Source organism: Phyllobates terribilis, unplaced genomic scaffold (genome assembly GCF_046119375.1).
Source record: "Phyllobates terribilis strain yellow unplaced genomic scaffold, ASM4611937v1 Scaffold_8__6_contigs__length_399053987, whole genome shotgun sequence".
Classification (NCBI taxonomy): Eukaryota; Metazoa; Chordata; class Amphibia; order Anura; family Dendrobatidae; genus Phyllobates; species Phyllobates terribilis.
The window spans coordinates 364187848-364204329 of NW_027362768.1; the positions used below are offsets into that span (position 1 = coordinate 364187848).

Genomic DNA, 16482 nt, shown 5'->3' on the forward strand with positions numbered 1-16482 from the left:
TCCCGCCTCAGAGGACTGAACGCAGCACTGGTGGGGGAATCACCAGACACCACAGGTGGCATAGTCAATACAACCACTTGATTAACACCAACCCTGAAAGCCCATTACACCCTTTTAATGTGACGGCCCTGGGCATGGAACGGGTCCAGGCCACGGCTGTAACCCACCAAACATCTGACCTCCGAGTAACCCCACTTCCCAGGGTGAGGGCTGTGAGCGTCACACTAGTTCAGGAACTCTACCTGACCTATGCTTAGCTTCACTCCTGACTTGAATCCTTTTCACTTGCAGGGGCACTTCTATGAGATACAGAACACACACACCACCTTTCTCTTCGGCTCCAGCCAGACAGTAAACAACTTCCCCACAATCCCCCTGGGGATCTGCTAAAACACTCCCTTTCTCCTGTGACTGTATTAACCCCTCTTGTTGCTGGATTCTTTTAAAGCAACAGCACTACTTCTGCATATCACACCTTTTATAACCCCCATGAATATGCCCAGTGCGCAAGGTCCATAAAGACATGATTGGGTGAGTTTGGTGGAAAAACGTGTCCGGCTCGCTGTACAAAAGCCCCTCTGGCTCATCCAACGCCTAGGATGAACTAAAACGGAGGTTCTATCTATCTAGCTGTCTGTCTGTTTGTCTTTCTGTCTATTTATCTATCTAACCAGAATTGGTGGTAATCATAGGACGACAATGGGTCACAGTGAGCTTCTTTGACTCTTCCATTACACATTTCCTTGATTTCCTGCGAGTTGAGCTCGGTTGCGGTGTCTGGCCTTACTAACCCTGGTTTGACATTTTTAATTAAGTCTTCTTTGCCCAGAACTGTTTATTCAGGATAAAATATGTGGTTATAAATGGTCATAAAGGTGATAGGAAGGTAAATACCCTGGGACGTCCCTGGTTAGTTATCCAAACACAAAATGTCCTCCACCACGAGGTAATAACAAGGGAGGTTAACATAATATATGGCTAAATTATTAATCATTATATTGTACACAGATCTCGAAGGATAAACATCCCCTGCCTGGTCCATCGCACCCAATGGATGCCTATTGCTCCTAAAAATTAGGGAAAATTAGCATTTACATCGTGGCTTCTTGGGGGCAGCAGATATTCAACCCTTCTGACTTTACGTTTATGAAGACTGGATCACTATGGACTTTCTGTAACGGAAAACCCACAGCGGCAAAAAAGCTATAAATTTAATTGAGGAAATCATGTAGAATTTTTCGCAATCACAGCAAAAGTTGCCAGGCTAAGAATTTTTGTAAAATCTCATCCATGATGCTCATCACAATGAATTTTCTGCATACAGTTCTGCAGTGGATACACTGAGGCACGTCAGACAAAAGTTGGGATGACTGGCCAATTATCTAATGTGTATGGACGTGTCCTCCGATGGCAGAAGATCAGGGAGGCAGGGAAGGATCAGTCATGTTGACTTTCAATATGCCCGATCCTTGATTCATACAGGAGAGACTTAGGAAGTTTCCTTCAGTGTTTAAGTCACTGTAGTGTTTTGCGGGTTATAATATGGACTGTAACATCTAGGCACCATATTACAGTTGTATGAAACTGGCTTTAGCTTTGTGCTAGGGAATCACAGCCACTTTGTGTGCCGCCATATGATGTCTCTATAATACCGTATCTGCTGGAACATGGCATGATACAGGGATACATTTGGGACCTATAGAAGTCTATAGGTGCTATATTACGGAGTTTGTATGGAGCGGTAAAACGAAACCCTAAATCTCTTGTCAGATCTAGATGTTTTCAGTCTATGACCAGCGGCGGATCTTCCTCTTTTCATGTAATTGCTCCATGTTGTTCCGTAAATTCTCTGGCATGTGAATAATAACCCGTGTCGCGCTGTGTAATGAGCAAATATTCACGCCTGAATACATGGCACAAACCGGTCTGAATCCTAATACAAAGTACACACATGCGAGCGAGCGCCATGCCGCTAACTCATTGTCACCAGGGAAACTCCTAACTGCCATCAGATGGTAACAATGGGCCCTCAGATGCCGCTCGGCCTTCTCTGCTTATTTTAGGATTGGACGACTGGATATGGCTTATCAAACATAATACCATCTACTTAATATCTAGAGCCTAGTGGCGCAGAAGGCTGAACGGCGGCCATTGTAAACAAATATGTCCCCTAACCGCCACCGGATGTTTTCCAGGACTTCTTATTTTTATGCTGTATTCACACATTGGGGCAGTTTTATAAAAACTAACTATGAAAAAAATAAAAATGAATAAATATATATATATATATATATATATATATATATATATATATATATATATATATATATATATATTGACTGTTGCAACCAATCACAAAGCAGCTTTGAATTTACCAGAGCCATTTAAAAAATGAAAGCTGAGCTCCGATTGGTTGCTATGGACAACAAAGACAGTTTTATGGTTAGGCCTCAATTATCAGAGCTGTTTACTAGTAAACATTTCTTTGTTGCCCATAGCAACCAATCAAAGCTCAGGTTTCATTTCTCAAGCAGCTCTGGCGAAATGAAAGCTGAGCTCTGATTGGTTGCTTTGGACAACAAAGCTTTTTACTGTTAGGCCTCATTTATCAGAGCTGTGTACTAGTAAAACTGTCTTTGTTGCCTATAGCAACCAATCAAAGCTCAGCTTTCATTTCTAAAGCAGCCCTGACAAAATTAAAGTTGAGCTCTGATTGGTTGCTATAGGCGACAAAGACAGTTTTACTAGTAAACAGCTCTGATAAATGAGGCCTAATAGTAAAATGCTTTGTTGTCCGTAGTAACCAATCAGAGCTCAGCTTTCATTTCTCAAACAGCTCTGACGAAATGAAAGCTGAGTTCTGATTGGTTGCTATGGACAACAAAGAGTTTTACTGTAGGCCTCATTTATCAGAGCTGTTTACCAGTAAAACTATTCTTGCTGCCCATTGCAACCAATGAAAGCTCAGCTTTAATTTCTCAATCAGCTCTGACTAAATGAAAGCTGAGCTATGATTCGCTGCTATGGCCAACAAGGATAGTTTTATCTTATTTTGGTAAAGTAAATGGTGTCATATAAAACTACAACTCGCCCTACAAAAAAAACAAGCCCTCAAATAATAAAAAAGTTCTGACTATAAGGCTATGTTCACACATCATGTTTTTTTCAGACTTTTTTTTATGTGTTTTTTTATGCAAATTTTCAGCTACGTTTTGCAGTACCAGCAAAGTCCAGAAATCCAGATTCCAGTAATCTCACGTACAAATCATGTTTTTTTTTTTTTAGTTCAGGATTTTGTGCTTTGCATGTTTTTTTTGCAAAATAGAGCATGTCACTTCTTTCAGCGTTTTTTCAGCTTTTTTTCACCCATTGAAAAAACGCCCCAAAAACGCAGGTGTCAAGTTTTCAGCGTTTTTTGTGCCTAAACCAGAATGAGATTTTTTTTCACTGAACTTTATGTTCATGCATGACAGAGACAAAAGAACAGTGAAAAAAACGCTGAAAAGACGCACCAAGAAAACAGCAACAAAAATCCTGAACAACCGAACAACCAGGCTTTGCTGCAGAGAATGAACGCTGAAAAAACCATGATGTGTGAACATAGCCTTAGAGAAAGAGAAAGGAAAAAATTGAAAGCGCAAAATTGGTCACGTCGGGAAAATTTATCATGAAATATAAAATTTATATCTACAATGCATTTTGGGGTGTAGCATTTGTTTTTGTTGCAAAACGTTAGAGGTACGGTGTTTTTTTCTGGTGTTTTTCTTGTAGGTTTTTCTATAGGATTGTAAAATGGCAGAAGAAAAAGCATGCTTTAACATCAGTATTATAAATGGCACACAGTAATGGGGTCCCTGCTAGAATTTGGCATTGGGTAAAGCCCGGAAGAGTCATCCACATTCCGAGCCCTGAGGTATCACCCATATTCGGAGCTCGGAGGTGTCACTCACAATTGGAGCCCAAAGGTGTTACCCACATTCAGAGCTTGGAGATGTCACCCACATTTGGAGCTTGGAGGTGTCACCCACATTTGGAGCTTGGAGGTGTCACACATTTTCAGATCTCGGAGGTATCACCCACATTCGGAGCTCGGAGGTGTCACCCACATTCGGACCTCGGAGGTGTCACCCACATTCGGATCTTGGAGGTGTCACCCACATTCGGACCTCGGAGGTGTCACCCACATTCGGAGATCGGAGGTGTCACACAATTTCAGAGCTGCCCCCCACATTCGGAGCTCGGAGGTGTCATCCACATTTGGAGCTTGGAGGTGTCACCCACATTCGGAGCTCGGAGGTGTGTCACCCACATTCGGAATTCGGAGCTCGGAGGTGTGTCACCCACATTCGGAGCTCGGAGATGTGTCACCCACATTCGGAGCTCGGAGGTGTCACCCACATTCGGAACTCGGAGGTGTCACCCACCTTCGGAGCTCGGAGGTGTCACCCACATTCGGAGCTTGGAGGTTCCACCCACATTTGGAGCTTGGAGGTTCCACCCACATTTGGAGCTTGGAGGTTCCCCCACATTTGGAGCTCAGAGGTGTGACCCACATTCGGAGCTCAGAGGTGTCACCCACATTTGGAGGTGTAACTCACATTTGCAGCTCTGAGGTGTCATCCACAATCGGAGCTCAAAGGTCTCGACCACATTCAGAACCTGGAGTTGTCACCCACTTTCAGAGCTTGGAATTGTCACCCACATTCGGAGCTCGAAGGTGTGTCACTCACATTCGGAGCTCGGAGGTGTGTCACCCACATTCGGAGCTCGGAGGTGTGTCACCCACATTCGGAGCTCGGAGGTGTGTCACCCACATTCGGAGCTCGGAGGTGTGTCACCCACATTCGGAGCTCGGAGGTGTGTCACCCACATTCGGAGCTCGGAGGTGTGTCACCCACATTCGGAGCTCGGAGGTGTGTCACCCACATTTGGATGAAGGAATGGCCAGTCATAGCTTAGTCATAGTAACTACAGTATATGTACTATATTTATGTATTAGTATTAGAGTATGAAATTTGAAGTGAAGTCAAAAGGGCTGTATAGAGAGAGCAAACCCCTTTGGTACTGCTCAGAGACTTCTGTTACTTGAAATCTTTCCCATAAGAGAAGTCCCTGAGCAGTGCCAAAGGGTCCTGATCTCTCTATAGAGAGTGGTCAGTGAGGTCGGATCTGGTGAAAATTATTCCATATGTCCCTCATATCTGTACAGCGCCCAATATTGGCTCACACCAAAGACATAGTTGTGGTTGTATATATGAAGCAGAATGGGCCACGCTGCTCCATTTTATACGTTGGTAGCTTTAATTGTAAGAGTGTGCAGCAGAGGAATTCACTGAAACCCGCACTGTAATTAGATCCTGTAATACAGGTGAGTGTCGCAATAGTCTTCTCGGCCAAGATAAACAGGCATTTGATCTTTGATTCGACCATCCCTTGTGCCTGACGCTGGAACGTCACAGGGTGTTGACCTGATGTTAACGCTGGTTGTCACTATCTTTTGAATTATGGAGATGTACCATGAATCTTCGCATAGGACACATGCAGATAACTTGTTTACTGCCCTGATAAACGATATTAATAATCGCCATTCTGAGAGCAGCCATTCATTTTGGAGTCATTAATGTTCTACAGAAAAGTCTATGGTATGGCCAGTCATAAAGATTGTCAGGCTAATCATATCACAGGTCAGGAGATAATACATAAAGAGGAACTACATCTGAAAGAAACAACCCATTTGTAACAGTTTATTCTCATTCTTGTTCTTTATTTTACACTCTCATATGTATTCATTCTGTAATCTGAAGTATAAAAATATCATAATTGTAGAAAAAAGTTGTCACGGCTCCACCTCTACTAAAAGTATCACTCTGTGGGGAACTGCCATGGGCACGGTAACTAATCCATATTAATAGGTGGTGTGAATATTCATAGGTCTCTCTTTCTCTAGATGCACCTCGTTCTAGCTATCTACATATTAGCTGGCACTAAAGAGGCAGTTTTTTTTTCTTCTGGAGAAGGGCTAATTTGCATATGTTTTCCCATGGAGCATTGCTTGCCAGTTGGCCTCTTGAGGAGTCTTGCAGCCTGGTCTGTAAATACGGCCTTTTTATTAGCCTGCTACAATGATATTCTGTACATGAGCAATGCACATAAAAACTACTGCACATATGGTCAGCTACCTGCAGTTATAACAGCCGTTAAAAAACTCCGGTTGGTGTAACTTCCTGTAAAGTGAGGAGGAAGTCAGGATTTCCAGAGAAGACATTTTGCACCACTTTTACATCTCTACATAATTGCGCCAAGATCAAGTCCCCTGACTGCCTCCTTGCTGCACCCCTATTTCCATGAGGTATAAAGGTAAGATAGTGATCTAGGAGCTTAAAGACGACCTGTCACTGTATAAATATCTAACTTTTTTAACTTGACGAAAATGCCGCTGTTTGCCTGAATCTGGTGTTGTTTTTCATTTGTTCCTGCGCCTCTCCATTCCTGAGATATGGCCTTCTTTTCCTTGCATGTAAATGTTGTCTTTTTATCCAAGTGGGTGTGGTCTCTAAAAGAATGGTCCATATCTCAGGAACGAAGAGGCGCAGGAACAAAAGAAAAACAACGCAGAATTCAGGAGAACAGTGGCATTTACACCAGGTAAAAAAAAAATGAAGACATTTATGGCAAGTGATGGGTCCTGTATCAAAAATGTGGTAACCTGTCTGCATTTCTGTGTGGTACATTAAAGAGGATCTGTCATTTCTCACGACCTGTCTGTTTTAGTAAATACTTGTATTTCACATGAGATATCCTGGATTATATGTTCTTCTGTTAGTCCTCCTGGAAATGTACGAATAAATTGAAGTGAGTGGCCCTATAAACTGTCAGACAATACAGGGACAGACTCTACTAACAAGAGGAATAGTAACATCGAAGTGGTCAATTTATTTATACATTTCCAGGAGTAATAAAAGAGGAACAGCACATTGCAGGGTAGATAATTCAGAATTATATGTCATATTTAATGAGTGTACTGGACCCTGCTCAGCGAGTTCAGCAGGTGTTAGGTCATCCTATGCAATTCTTTTATAAATAGATTGTTACTAATTGAGGAACTGCTCTGGGTAAATCAGTAATTACAAGTTTAGAAATATTTGACCACAGTCTGAAATTTTTCTCGTTATTCTTGTTCCTTGTGTCCTCAGTATTAGGAAGTTATTGATTGGGCAAGCACTTGATGAAATCTCACATTTGCTGTCTGCCAGGGTGGCACAAAAACACTTCTACTGACGGCAATCATCTGCCGTATAACTACAAGTCCCAGGTTTTGTAGTTTATGTATTTAGATCCTACTGGGACTTGTAGTAGCGGAGTGCAGGGATATGTGTGTGGGGGTCTGCATAAGGGGTCCTGTATTTATTTAGGTTTCTGGCAATCTATATTTAGGAGGTCTGGTCTGGGGTCTGTATTTGTTTAGGGGGTCTGTATTTGTTCGCGGGTCAGCATTTGTTTAGGGGGTCTGGTTTGGCATTTATATTTGTGTAGGAATTCAATATTTATTTAGGTGTCTAGGAGGACAGGTCTGGGATCTGTATTTAGGGGATTGGGTCTGTATTTAGGGGTCTGGTCTGAGGTCTCTATTTAAAGGGTCTGGGCTGAGGTTTATATTACGGAGTCTGGTCTATTTTTAGGGGGTCTGGTCTGAGGTCTGTATTTACGGGATCCAGTCTGGGAGGTCTGTGTTTAGGCAATCTGGTCTGTATTTAGGGGATCTGGTCTAGGGGTATGTGTTTAGTGGATCTGGTCCGTGGTCTGTATTTAGGGGTCTGGTCTACAGTCTGTACAGTCATGGCCAAAAGTATTGAGAATGAGACAAATAGTAATTTTTCCAAAGTTTACTGCTTCATTTTTTGTAATGGCAATTTGCATATACTCCTGAATGTCAAAGAGTGATCAGCTTAACAGCAATTACTGTACTTGCAAAGTCAATATTTGCCCAGAAAATGAACTTTAACCCCCAAAACACATTTCAACATCATTGCAGTCCTGCCTTAAAAGGAGCAGCTAACATCGTTTTAGTGATTGATCCATTAACACAGGTGTGGGTGTTGATGAGGACAGGGCTGGCGATCAATCAGTCATGATTAAGTAAGAATGACATCACTGGACACTTTAAAAGGAGGCTGGTTCTTGGTATCATTGTTTCTCTTCAGTTAACCATGGTTATCTCTAAAGAAACACGTGCAGCCATCATTGCACTGCACAAAAATGGTCTAACAGGGAAGAGTAACGCAGCTACAAAGATTGCACCTCAGTCAACAATCTATCGCATCATCAAGAACTTCAAGGAGAGAGCTTCCATTGTTGTCAAAAAGGCTCCAGGGTGCCCAAGAAAGACCAGCAAGCGCCAGGACCGTATCTTAAAACTGTTTCAGCTGCGGGATCGGACTACCAGCAGTGCCGAGCTTGCTCAGGAATGGCAGCAGGCTGGTGTGAGTGCTTCTGCACTCACTGTGAGGCGGAGACTCTTTGAGCAAGGGCAGGTTTCAAGGAGGGCAGCAAAGAAGCCACTTCTCACCAGAAAAAACATCAGGGACCGACTGATATTCTGCAAAAGGTACAGGGAGTGGACTGCTGAGGACTGGGGCAAAGTCATTTTCTCTGATGAATCCCCTTTTCGATTGTTTGGGACATCTGGAAAACAGCTTATTCGGAGAAGAAGAGGTGAGCGCTACCACCAGTCTTGTCTCATGCCAACTGTAAAGCATCCTGAAACCATTCATGTGTGGGGTTGCTTCTCAGCCAAGCGAATCGGCTCACTCACAGTCTTGCCTAAAAACACAGCCATGAATAAAGAATGGTACCAGAATGTCCTCCAAGAGCAACTTCTCCCAACCGTCCAAGAGCAGTTTGGCGCCCAATAATGCCTTTTCCAGCATGATGGAGCACCTTGCCATAAAGCAAAGGTGATAACTAAATGGCTCATGGAACAAAACATAGAGATTTTGGGTCCATGGCCTGGAAACTCCCCAGATCTTAATCCCATTGAGAACTTGTGGTCAATCATCAAGAGACGGGTGGACAAACAAAAACCAACAAATTCTGGCAAAATGCAAGCATTGATTATGCAAGAATGGACTGCTATCAGTCAGGATTTGGTCCAAAAGTTGATTGAGAGCATGCCAGGGAGAATTACAGAGGTATTGAAGAAGAAGGGGCAACACTGCAAATATTGACTTGCTGCATTAACTCTTTCTAACTGTCAATATAACCTATTGGTACTCATAATATGATTGCAATTATATTTCTGTATGTGATATAAACATCAGACAAACACTAATAAAAACCAGAGGCCAGCAGGTCATGTGAAAATATAATTTTGGTGTCATTCTCAAAACTTTTGGCCATGACTGTATTTAAAGGTCTGGTCTGAGGTCTGTATTTAGGGAATCTGGTCTGGGGGGTCTGTGTTTAGGCGATCTGGTCTGTATTTAGGGGATCTGGTCTAGGGGTATGTGTTTAGTGGATCTGGTCCGTGGTCTGTATTTAGGGGGTCTGGTCTGCAGTCTGTATTTAAAGGTCTGGTCTGTGGTCTGTATTTAGGGGATCTGGTCTGTGTTCTGTATTTAGTGGATCTGGTCCTGGGGTATGTGTTTAGGGAATCTGAGCTGTGGTCTGCATTTAGAGGGTCTGGTCTGAGGTCTTTATTTAGGGGATCCAGTCTGGGGGTCTGTGGTCTGTATTTAGGGAGTCTGGTCTGCAGTTTGTATTTGAAGGTTCTGGACTGAGGTCTGTATTTGTTAAGGGTGTCTGCATTAATTCAGGGGGTCTGGCTTGGAGTTTGTACTACTTTCGGAGATCTGTATTTGTTTAACACAGGGTCTGTAAATATTTAGAGGCTCTGTATTTAGGAAATTAGTTCTGGGGTCTGTGTAAATTTAGGGGGTCTTCTCTGTACACTGCCAATTTTGCCTGAACAGCACCACGGTGGAGCCAATAAAGCCACACCCATAAGTAGGCATATTGGAGTCATTTCTCATTGCTGGTATGTCGTTTGGAATCTGTATTTGGGGGTCTGGTGTTAAATCTGTATGTGGGGGGATATCTGGTCTGTATTTATTTATGGTGTCTGTAATAATTTTTGGGTCCTATGCATTATTTGTGATTCAAAGAGCCCTTTTGCATACCACTTTACAGAATCCCCTCCCTAAGGAAATAAAGGAAATATACAAAATCAAATTACTTACGCTGTAGCTAGCCTTTCCTTCAATATACAATTCTCTTCTCTAGACATGTATCTTATACCCTTGTTGAGATCCAGTGTCTTCCCCTGCTTCCACTTACACAATGATAGCATTTGCCTGTACCTACCACTAGAGGGAGCTCACTGAACACAATTTTAGCTGTATAACTGACTTGCCGTTAGCTCCCTCTAGTGGCGGCTGCGTGCAGCCAGAAGTGTATTATCTAACTCTGTGATGAAATTTACCTTGGTCGATTGTCTTTACTCATACTTTTTTTCTTTTTACATTTCAGGATCTTCAGTGCAATTCCTCGGGTATGTATAGAGTTAAATATCTTCTTCTTACATTTTTCAGCAATGAACTTTTATTTAATGGGATTAGAAATTCAATGATTTCCTTCAGTCGGCCGACCATCATGTAATACAAGGAAAAAAAAAAACTTCCACCCCAAGTTATGATGGGTATAATTAATGATGTAGCAGTTTCCCCTTTAAGACGCCATCTTTCTCCTTGGTAATGCAGACTCCTTCTGTGCCGATGGAGACCTGGAAACTGCGAAATTTCCTGTTTTGATACCAACGGACATCAGAGCGAAAACGGTGAAAAGGTGCGACGGGAAGGGCTGCCGGCTCTGCGTCCAGGTCACCATGGACATATCCGTGGCTTTCATATCAGGTATCGGTCACTGACCGGAGCCGGTTTTGTCATGGGACGACACGTAAATTGGAAAATGGCATTAACGAGGGGTGTCACTTTCCAGAATTTTCGGAAGAATTTGGCTCAGGCGACTGCAGTGACTACTATGATGAGGATCTGGACTATTACACAGAAGACGATGACTTGACAGATGTCAGCCTGTATATAACGGTCAATAAACCCAGCAAAGGTAAGGGGCGCTTTTTCAACTATTTGTTTTGGGGGCTACTGTTCCTCCTTGTGTCCTGTACGAGGCATCCATTACATCTTCCCTTCCGCTCTCCGTTCCAGCTCTGCATCTGCCTTGTTCAGGACCACCCGCTATTTCGAAGAGAATTGGAAAAAGTTGGGGTCTTAAAAAAAAAAAAAAAGCGCCACCACTGTCCTCAGGTTGTGTTTGGTATTGCAGCTTAGCCCAGTTCATTTCAATGGAGCTGCAATAGAACGTGGACATGTGTGGTGCTGTTATTGGAAGAAAGACGCTATTTTTTTTTCCGCACACAAGGGACATTTTTTAGCCCCTTCCTCATTCCACCCATGAAGGCTCACAAAAATACCAATTTGGGGTCTATTTTCGTAAGACCTCCCAATTTGACAACCAAATACTGCAATTTGTGTAGGGGGAGTCAAGGGCATTAATATACCCTGTTCAGGACCCCATCTATTAACCATAACTGCAGGAGTCCATTGTTGGAGATGGGGCCATTCTGGGGAGGGGCCATCCTCACCTCCTGGGCCTTTTCGCGAAGGTCTGCTGCCTCCACTCCTGGAGCTTTTCATACCTACCTGTGTTGGTCAAATACCAATTAATTATAGGTTTATTAGACATTGGTATAATTTACGTCTTCTATTTCCTTTTGGATATTGCTTGGTAAATAGTAAGTGAACCCTCCAGCTGTCTCTGTTCCTGCTTCTCCGAAGTCAACAATGTCAAACTATCACCTTGTATTTGCAGATTCCTTGCTCTGCGCCAACCTGTACATACTGCGGGTTGTACCCACCAGCTATCTATGTTCCTGGGTGAGAGTCTCATTGCCCCAGACGTCAATTCCTCGGAGACCCGACACCAACAACCGCATCAAGGTGGTAAGGATCTATCAGGCCTGTCCTGTGTGGATGTCATCCCCCGACCACGTCCTGCAGCCAGTATCAGTAATAGAATTGTCATAGTATAACAGTTATTTTTATGTATTCTACAGGGATCTGTAATATATAACAGTATTAATGCGAGACCTGGTAATGAGCTGAATATAACCTCGTACACAGATCCACGGTACATGGAGGAACTACACGTGCACCACAACTTACCTGGTAAGACACAATGATAGCAGTTATATTCCTGTACATAGGGGCAGTATTATAATAGTTATATTCCTGTACATAATGCAGTATTATAGTAATTATATTCCTGTACATAGGGAGCAATATTATAATAGTTATATTCCTATACATAATGCAGTATTATAGTAGTTATATTCTTGTACATAGGGACAGTATTATAGTAGTTATATTCTTGTACATAGCGGGCAGTATTATAGTAGCTATATTCTTGTACATAGGAGCAGTATTATAGTAGTTATATTCTTGTACATAGGGGGTGGTATAATAGTAGTTATATTCTTGTACATAGGGGCAGTATTATAGTAGTTATATTCTTGTACATAGGGGCGGTATTATAATAGTTATATTCCTGTACATAATGCAGTATTATAGTAGTTATATTCTTGTACATAGGAGGCAGTATTATAGTAGTTATATTCTTGTACATAGGGGCAGTATTATAGTAGTTATATTCTTGTACATAGTGGACAGTATTATAGTAGTTATATTCTTGTACATAGGAGCAGTATTATAGTAGTTATATTCTTGTACATAGGGGGCAGTATTACAGTAGTTATATTCTTGTACATAGGGGGCAGTATTATAGTAGCTATATTCTTGTACATAGGGGGCGGTATTATAGTAGTTATATTCTTGTACACAGGAGCAGTATTATAGTAGTTATATTCTTGTACATAGGGGGCAGTATTATAGTAGTTATATTCTTCTACATAAGGGGCAGTATTATAGTAGTTATATTCCTGTGCATAATGCAGTATTATAGTAGTTATCTTCTTCTACATAAGGGGCAGTATTATAGTAGTTATATTCCTGTACATAATGCAGTATTGTAGTAGTTATATTCTTGTACATAGGGGGCAGTATTATAGTAGTTATGTTCTTATACATAGGGGACAGTATTATAGTAGTTATATTCTTGTACTTAGGGGGCAGTATTATAGTAGCTATATTCCTATACATAGAGGGCAGTATTATAGTAGTTATATTCTTGTACATAGGGGGCAGTATTATAGTAGTTATATTCTTGTACATAGGGGGCGGTATAATAGTAGTTATATTCTTGTACAAAATGCAGTATTATAGTAGTTATATTCTTGTACATAGGGGCGGTATTATAATAGTTATATTCCTGTACATAATGCAGTATTATAGTAGTTATATTCTTGTACATAGGAGGCAGTATTATAGTAGTTATATTCTTGTACATAGGGGCAGTATTACAGTAGTTATATTCCTGTACATAGGGGGCAGTATTATAGTAGTTATATTCTTGTACATAGTGGACAGTATTATAATAGTTATATTCTTGTACATAGGAGCAGTATTATAGTAGTTATATTCTTGTACATAGTGGGCAGTATTATAGTAGTTATATTCTTGTACATAGGAGCAGTATTATAGTAGTTATATTCTTGCACATAGGGGCAGTATTATAGTAGTTATATTCTTGTACATAGGAGCAGTATTATAGTAGTTATATTCCTGTACATAGAGGCAGTATTATAGTAGTTATATTCTTGTACATAGGAGCAGTATTATAGTAGTTATATTCTTGTACATAGGGGGCAGTATTATAGTAGTTATATTCTTGGACATAGGGGCAGTATTATAGGAGTTATATTCTAGTACATAGGGGCAGTATTATAGTAGTTATATTCTTGTACATAGGGGCAGTATTATAGTACTTATATTCCTGTACATAGGCAGTATTATAGTAGTTATATTCTTGTACATAGGAGCAGTATTATAGTAGTTATATTCTTGTACACAGGAGCAGTATTATGGTAGTTATATTCTTGTACATAGGAGCAGTATTATAGTAGTTATATTCTTGTACATAGGGGCAGTATTATAGGAGTTATATTCTAGTACATAGGGGCAGTATTATAGTAGTTATATTCTTGTACATAGAGACAGTATTATAGTAGTTATATTCCTGTACATATGAGCAGTATTATAGTAGTTATATTCTTGTACATAGGAGCAGTATTATAGTAGTTATATTCTTGTACATAGGAGCAGTATTATAGTAGTTATATTCTTGTACATAGGGGGCGGTATTATAGCAGTTATATTCTTGTACACAGGAGCAGTATTATAGTAGTTATATTCTTGTACAAAGGGGGCAGTATTATAGTAGTTATATTCTTCTACATAAGGGGCAGTATTATAGTAGTTATATTCCTGTGCATAATGCAGTATTATAGTAGTTATCTTCTTCTACATAAGGGGCAGTATTATAGTAGTTATATTCCTGTACATAATGCAGTATTGTAGTAGTTATATTCTTGTACATAGGGGGCAGTATTATAGTAGTTATATTCTTATACATAGGGGACAGTATTATAGTAGTTATATTCTTGAACTTAGGGGTCAGTATTATAGTAGTTATATTCCTATACATAAGGGACAGTATTATAGTAGTTATATTCCTGTACATAATGCAGTATTATAGTAGTTATCTTCTTCTACATAAGGGGCAGTATTATAGTAGTTATATTCCTGTACATAATGCAGTATTGTAGTAGTTATATTCTTGTACATAGGGGGCAGTATTATAGTAGTTATATTCTTGTACATAGGGGGCAGTATTATAGTAGTTATATTCTTATACATAGGGGACAGTATTATAGTAGTTATATTCTTGAACTTAGGGGTCAGTATTATAGTAGTTATATTCCTATACATAAGGGACAGTATTATAGTAGTTATATTCTTGTACTTAGGGGGCAGTATTATAGTAGTTATATTCTTGTACATAGGAGCAGTATTATAGTAGTTATATTCTTGTACATAGGGGCAGTATTATAGTAGTTATATTCTTGTACATAGGGGCAGTATTATAGTAGTTATATTCTTGTACATAGGGGCAGTATTATAGTAGTTATATTCTTGTACATAGGGGCAGTATTATAGTAGTTATATTCTTGTCCATAGGGGCAGTATTATAGTAGTTATATTCTTGTATATAGGGACAGTATAATAGTAGTTTTATTCTTGTACATAGGAGCGGTATTATAGTAGTTATATTCTTGTATGTAACGGGTCTGGGAGGCGGAACCTCTGAGCAACTATACAAGGGGGCGGTCCTTGTAAGGAAGCGGGTGGCGCCCAGGGAAGATGGGCAGGTAGTCACAGCAAGTGACCGGGGCAGTCTCTGGGTAAACGGGCGGGAGGTCACGGCAAGTGACCGGGACAGTCTCTGGGTAACGGGCAGGTGGTCACGGCAAGTGACCGGGACAGTCTCTGGGTAAACGGGCAGGAGGTCACGGCAAGTGACCGGGACAGTCTCTGGATAACGGGCAGGTGGTCACGGCAAGTGACCGGGACAGTCTCTGGGTAACGGGCAGGTGGTCACGGCAAGTGACCGGGGCAGTCTCTGGGTAAAGGGCAGGTACGACCTGTGACGGCTGAGCCTCCAGGTAGGCTAGCAGGCGAGTAGCAGATGTGTGCTCCCAGGTGAGCAGGCGAGAGTCTCTGGACAGGCAGGTGGTCACAGCACGTGACGGCGGAGCCTCCAGGTAGGCTAGCAGGCGAGTAGCAGATGTGTACTCCCAGGTGAGCAGGCGAGAGTCTCTGGACAGGCAGGTGGTCACAGCACGTGACGGCGGAGCCTCCAGGTAGGATAGCAGGCGAGTAGCAGATGTGTGCTCCCAGGTGAGCAGGCGAGAGTCTCTGGACAGGCAGGTGGTCACAGCACGTGACGGCGGAGCCTCCAGGTAGGCTAGCAGGTGAGTAGCAGATGTGTGCTCCCAGGTGAGCAGGAGAGAGTCTCTGGACAGGCAGGTGGTCACAGCACGTGACGACGGAGCCTCCAGGTAGGCTAACAGGCAGGTAGCAGATGAGCGCTCCCAGGTGAGCGGGCAAGCTGGTCCATAGACAGACTGACTGGTGTCGGAAGGCAGACCGTCGGACCTCAGGCTAGCAAGCAGGTAAGCGGATAACAGGCAGGAATCAGACAGCAAACTGGCAGGAAACTGGCAGGTAACTGGCAGGTAACTGGAAAAGGGACCTGAGGGCTGAAGCAGAGTAGTGAACAGTGCAACAACATTGCTCGGGCACCTCCATTTTGGAGGAGGTGCCTTATATATGGAGGGATCCTCCGGCCATTGGGGACTCCTTAGTAACCGGGGGAGAGCGCGCGCTGCAAGCAGAGCGGGAGGAAGCCGCCGGGCACGGAGCAGAGAGGTGAGGGGAACAGCGTCCCTGCCTA

At 42.0% G+C, this 16482-nt stretch overlaps 1 protein-coding gene across 1 annotated transcript in view; it reads left to right on the plus strand.

Moving 5' to 3' along the window:
• Positions 1-16482, plus strand: part of IL17RC (interleukin 17 receptor C) — a 53569-nt gene that overhangs the window by 17457 nt on the left and 19630 nt on the right. Inside the window, exons 2-6 of the mRNA XM_073644820.1 lie at positions 10525-10546; positions 10755-10907; positions 10993-11118; positions 11884-12014; positions 12128-12239. Of these exons, the coding sequence (XP_073500921.1) occupies positions 10525-10546; positions 10755-10907; positions 10993-11118; positions 11884-12014; positions 12128-12239 (544 nt within the window). The remainder of the gene's footprint in view (positions 1-10524; positions 10547-10754; positions 10908-10992; positions 11119-11883; positions 12015-12127; positions 12240-16482) is intronic.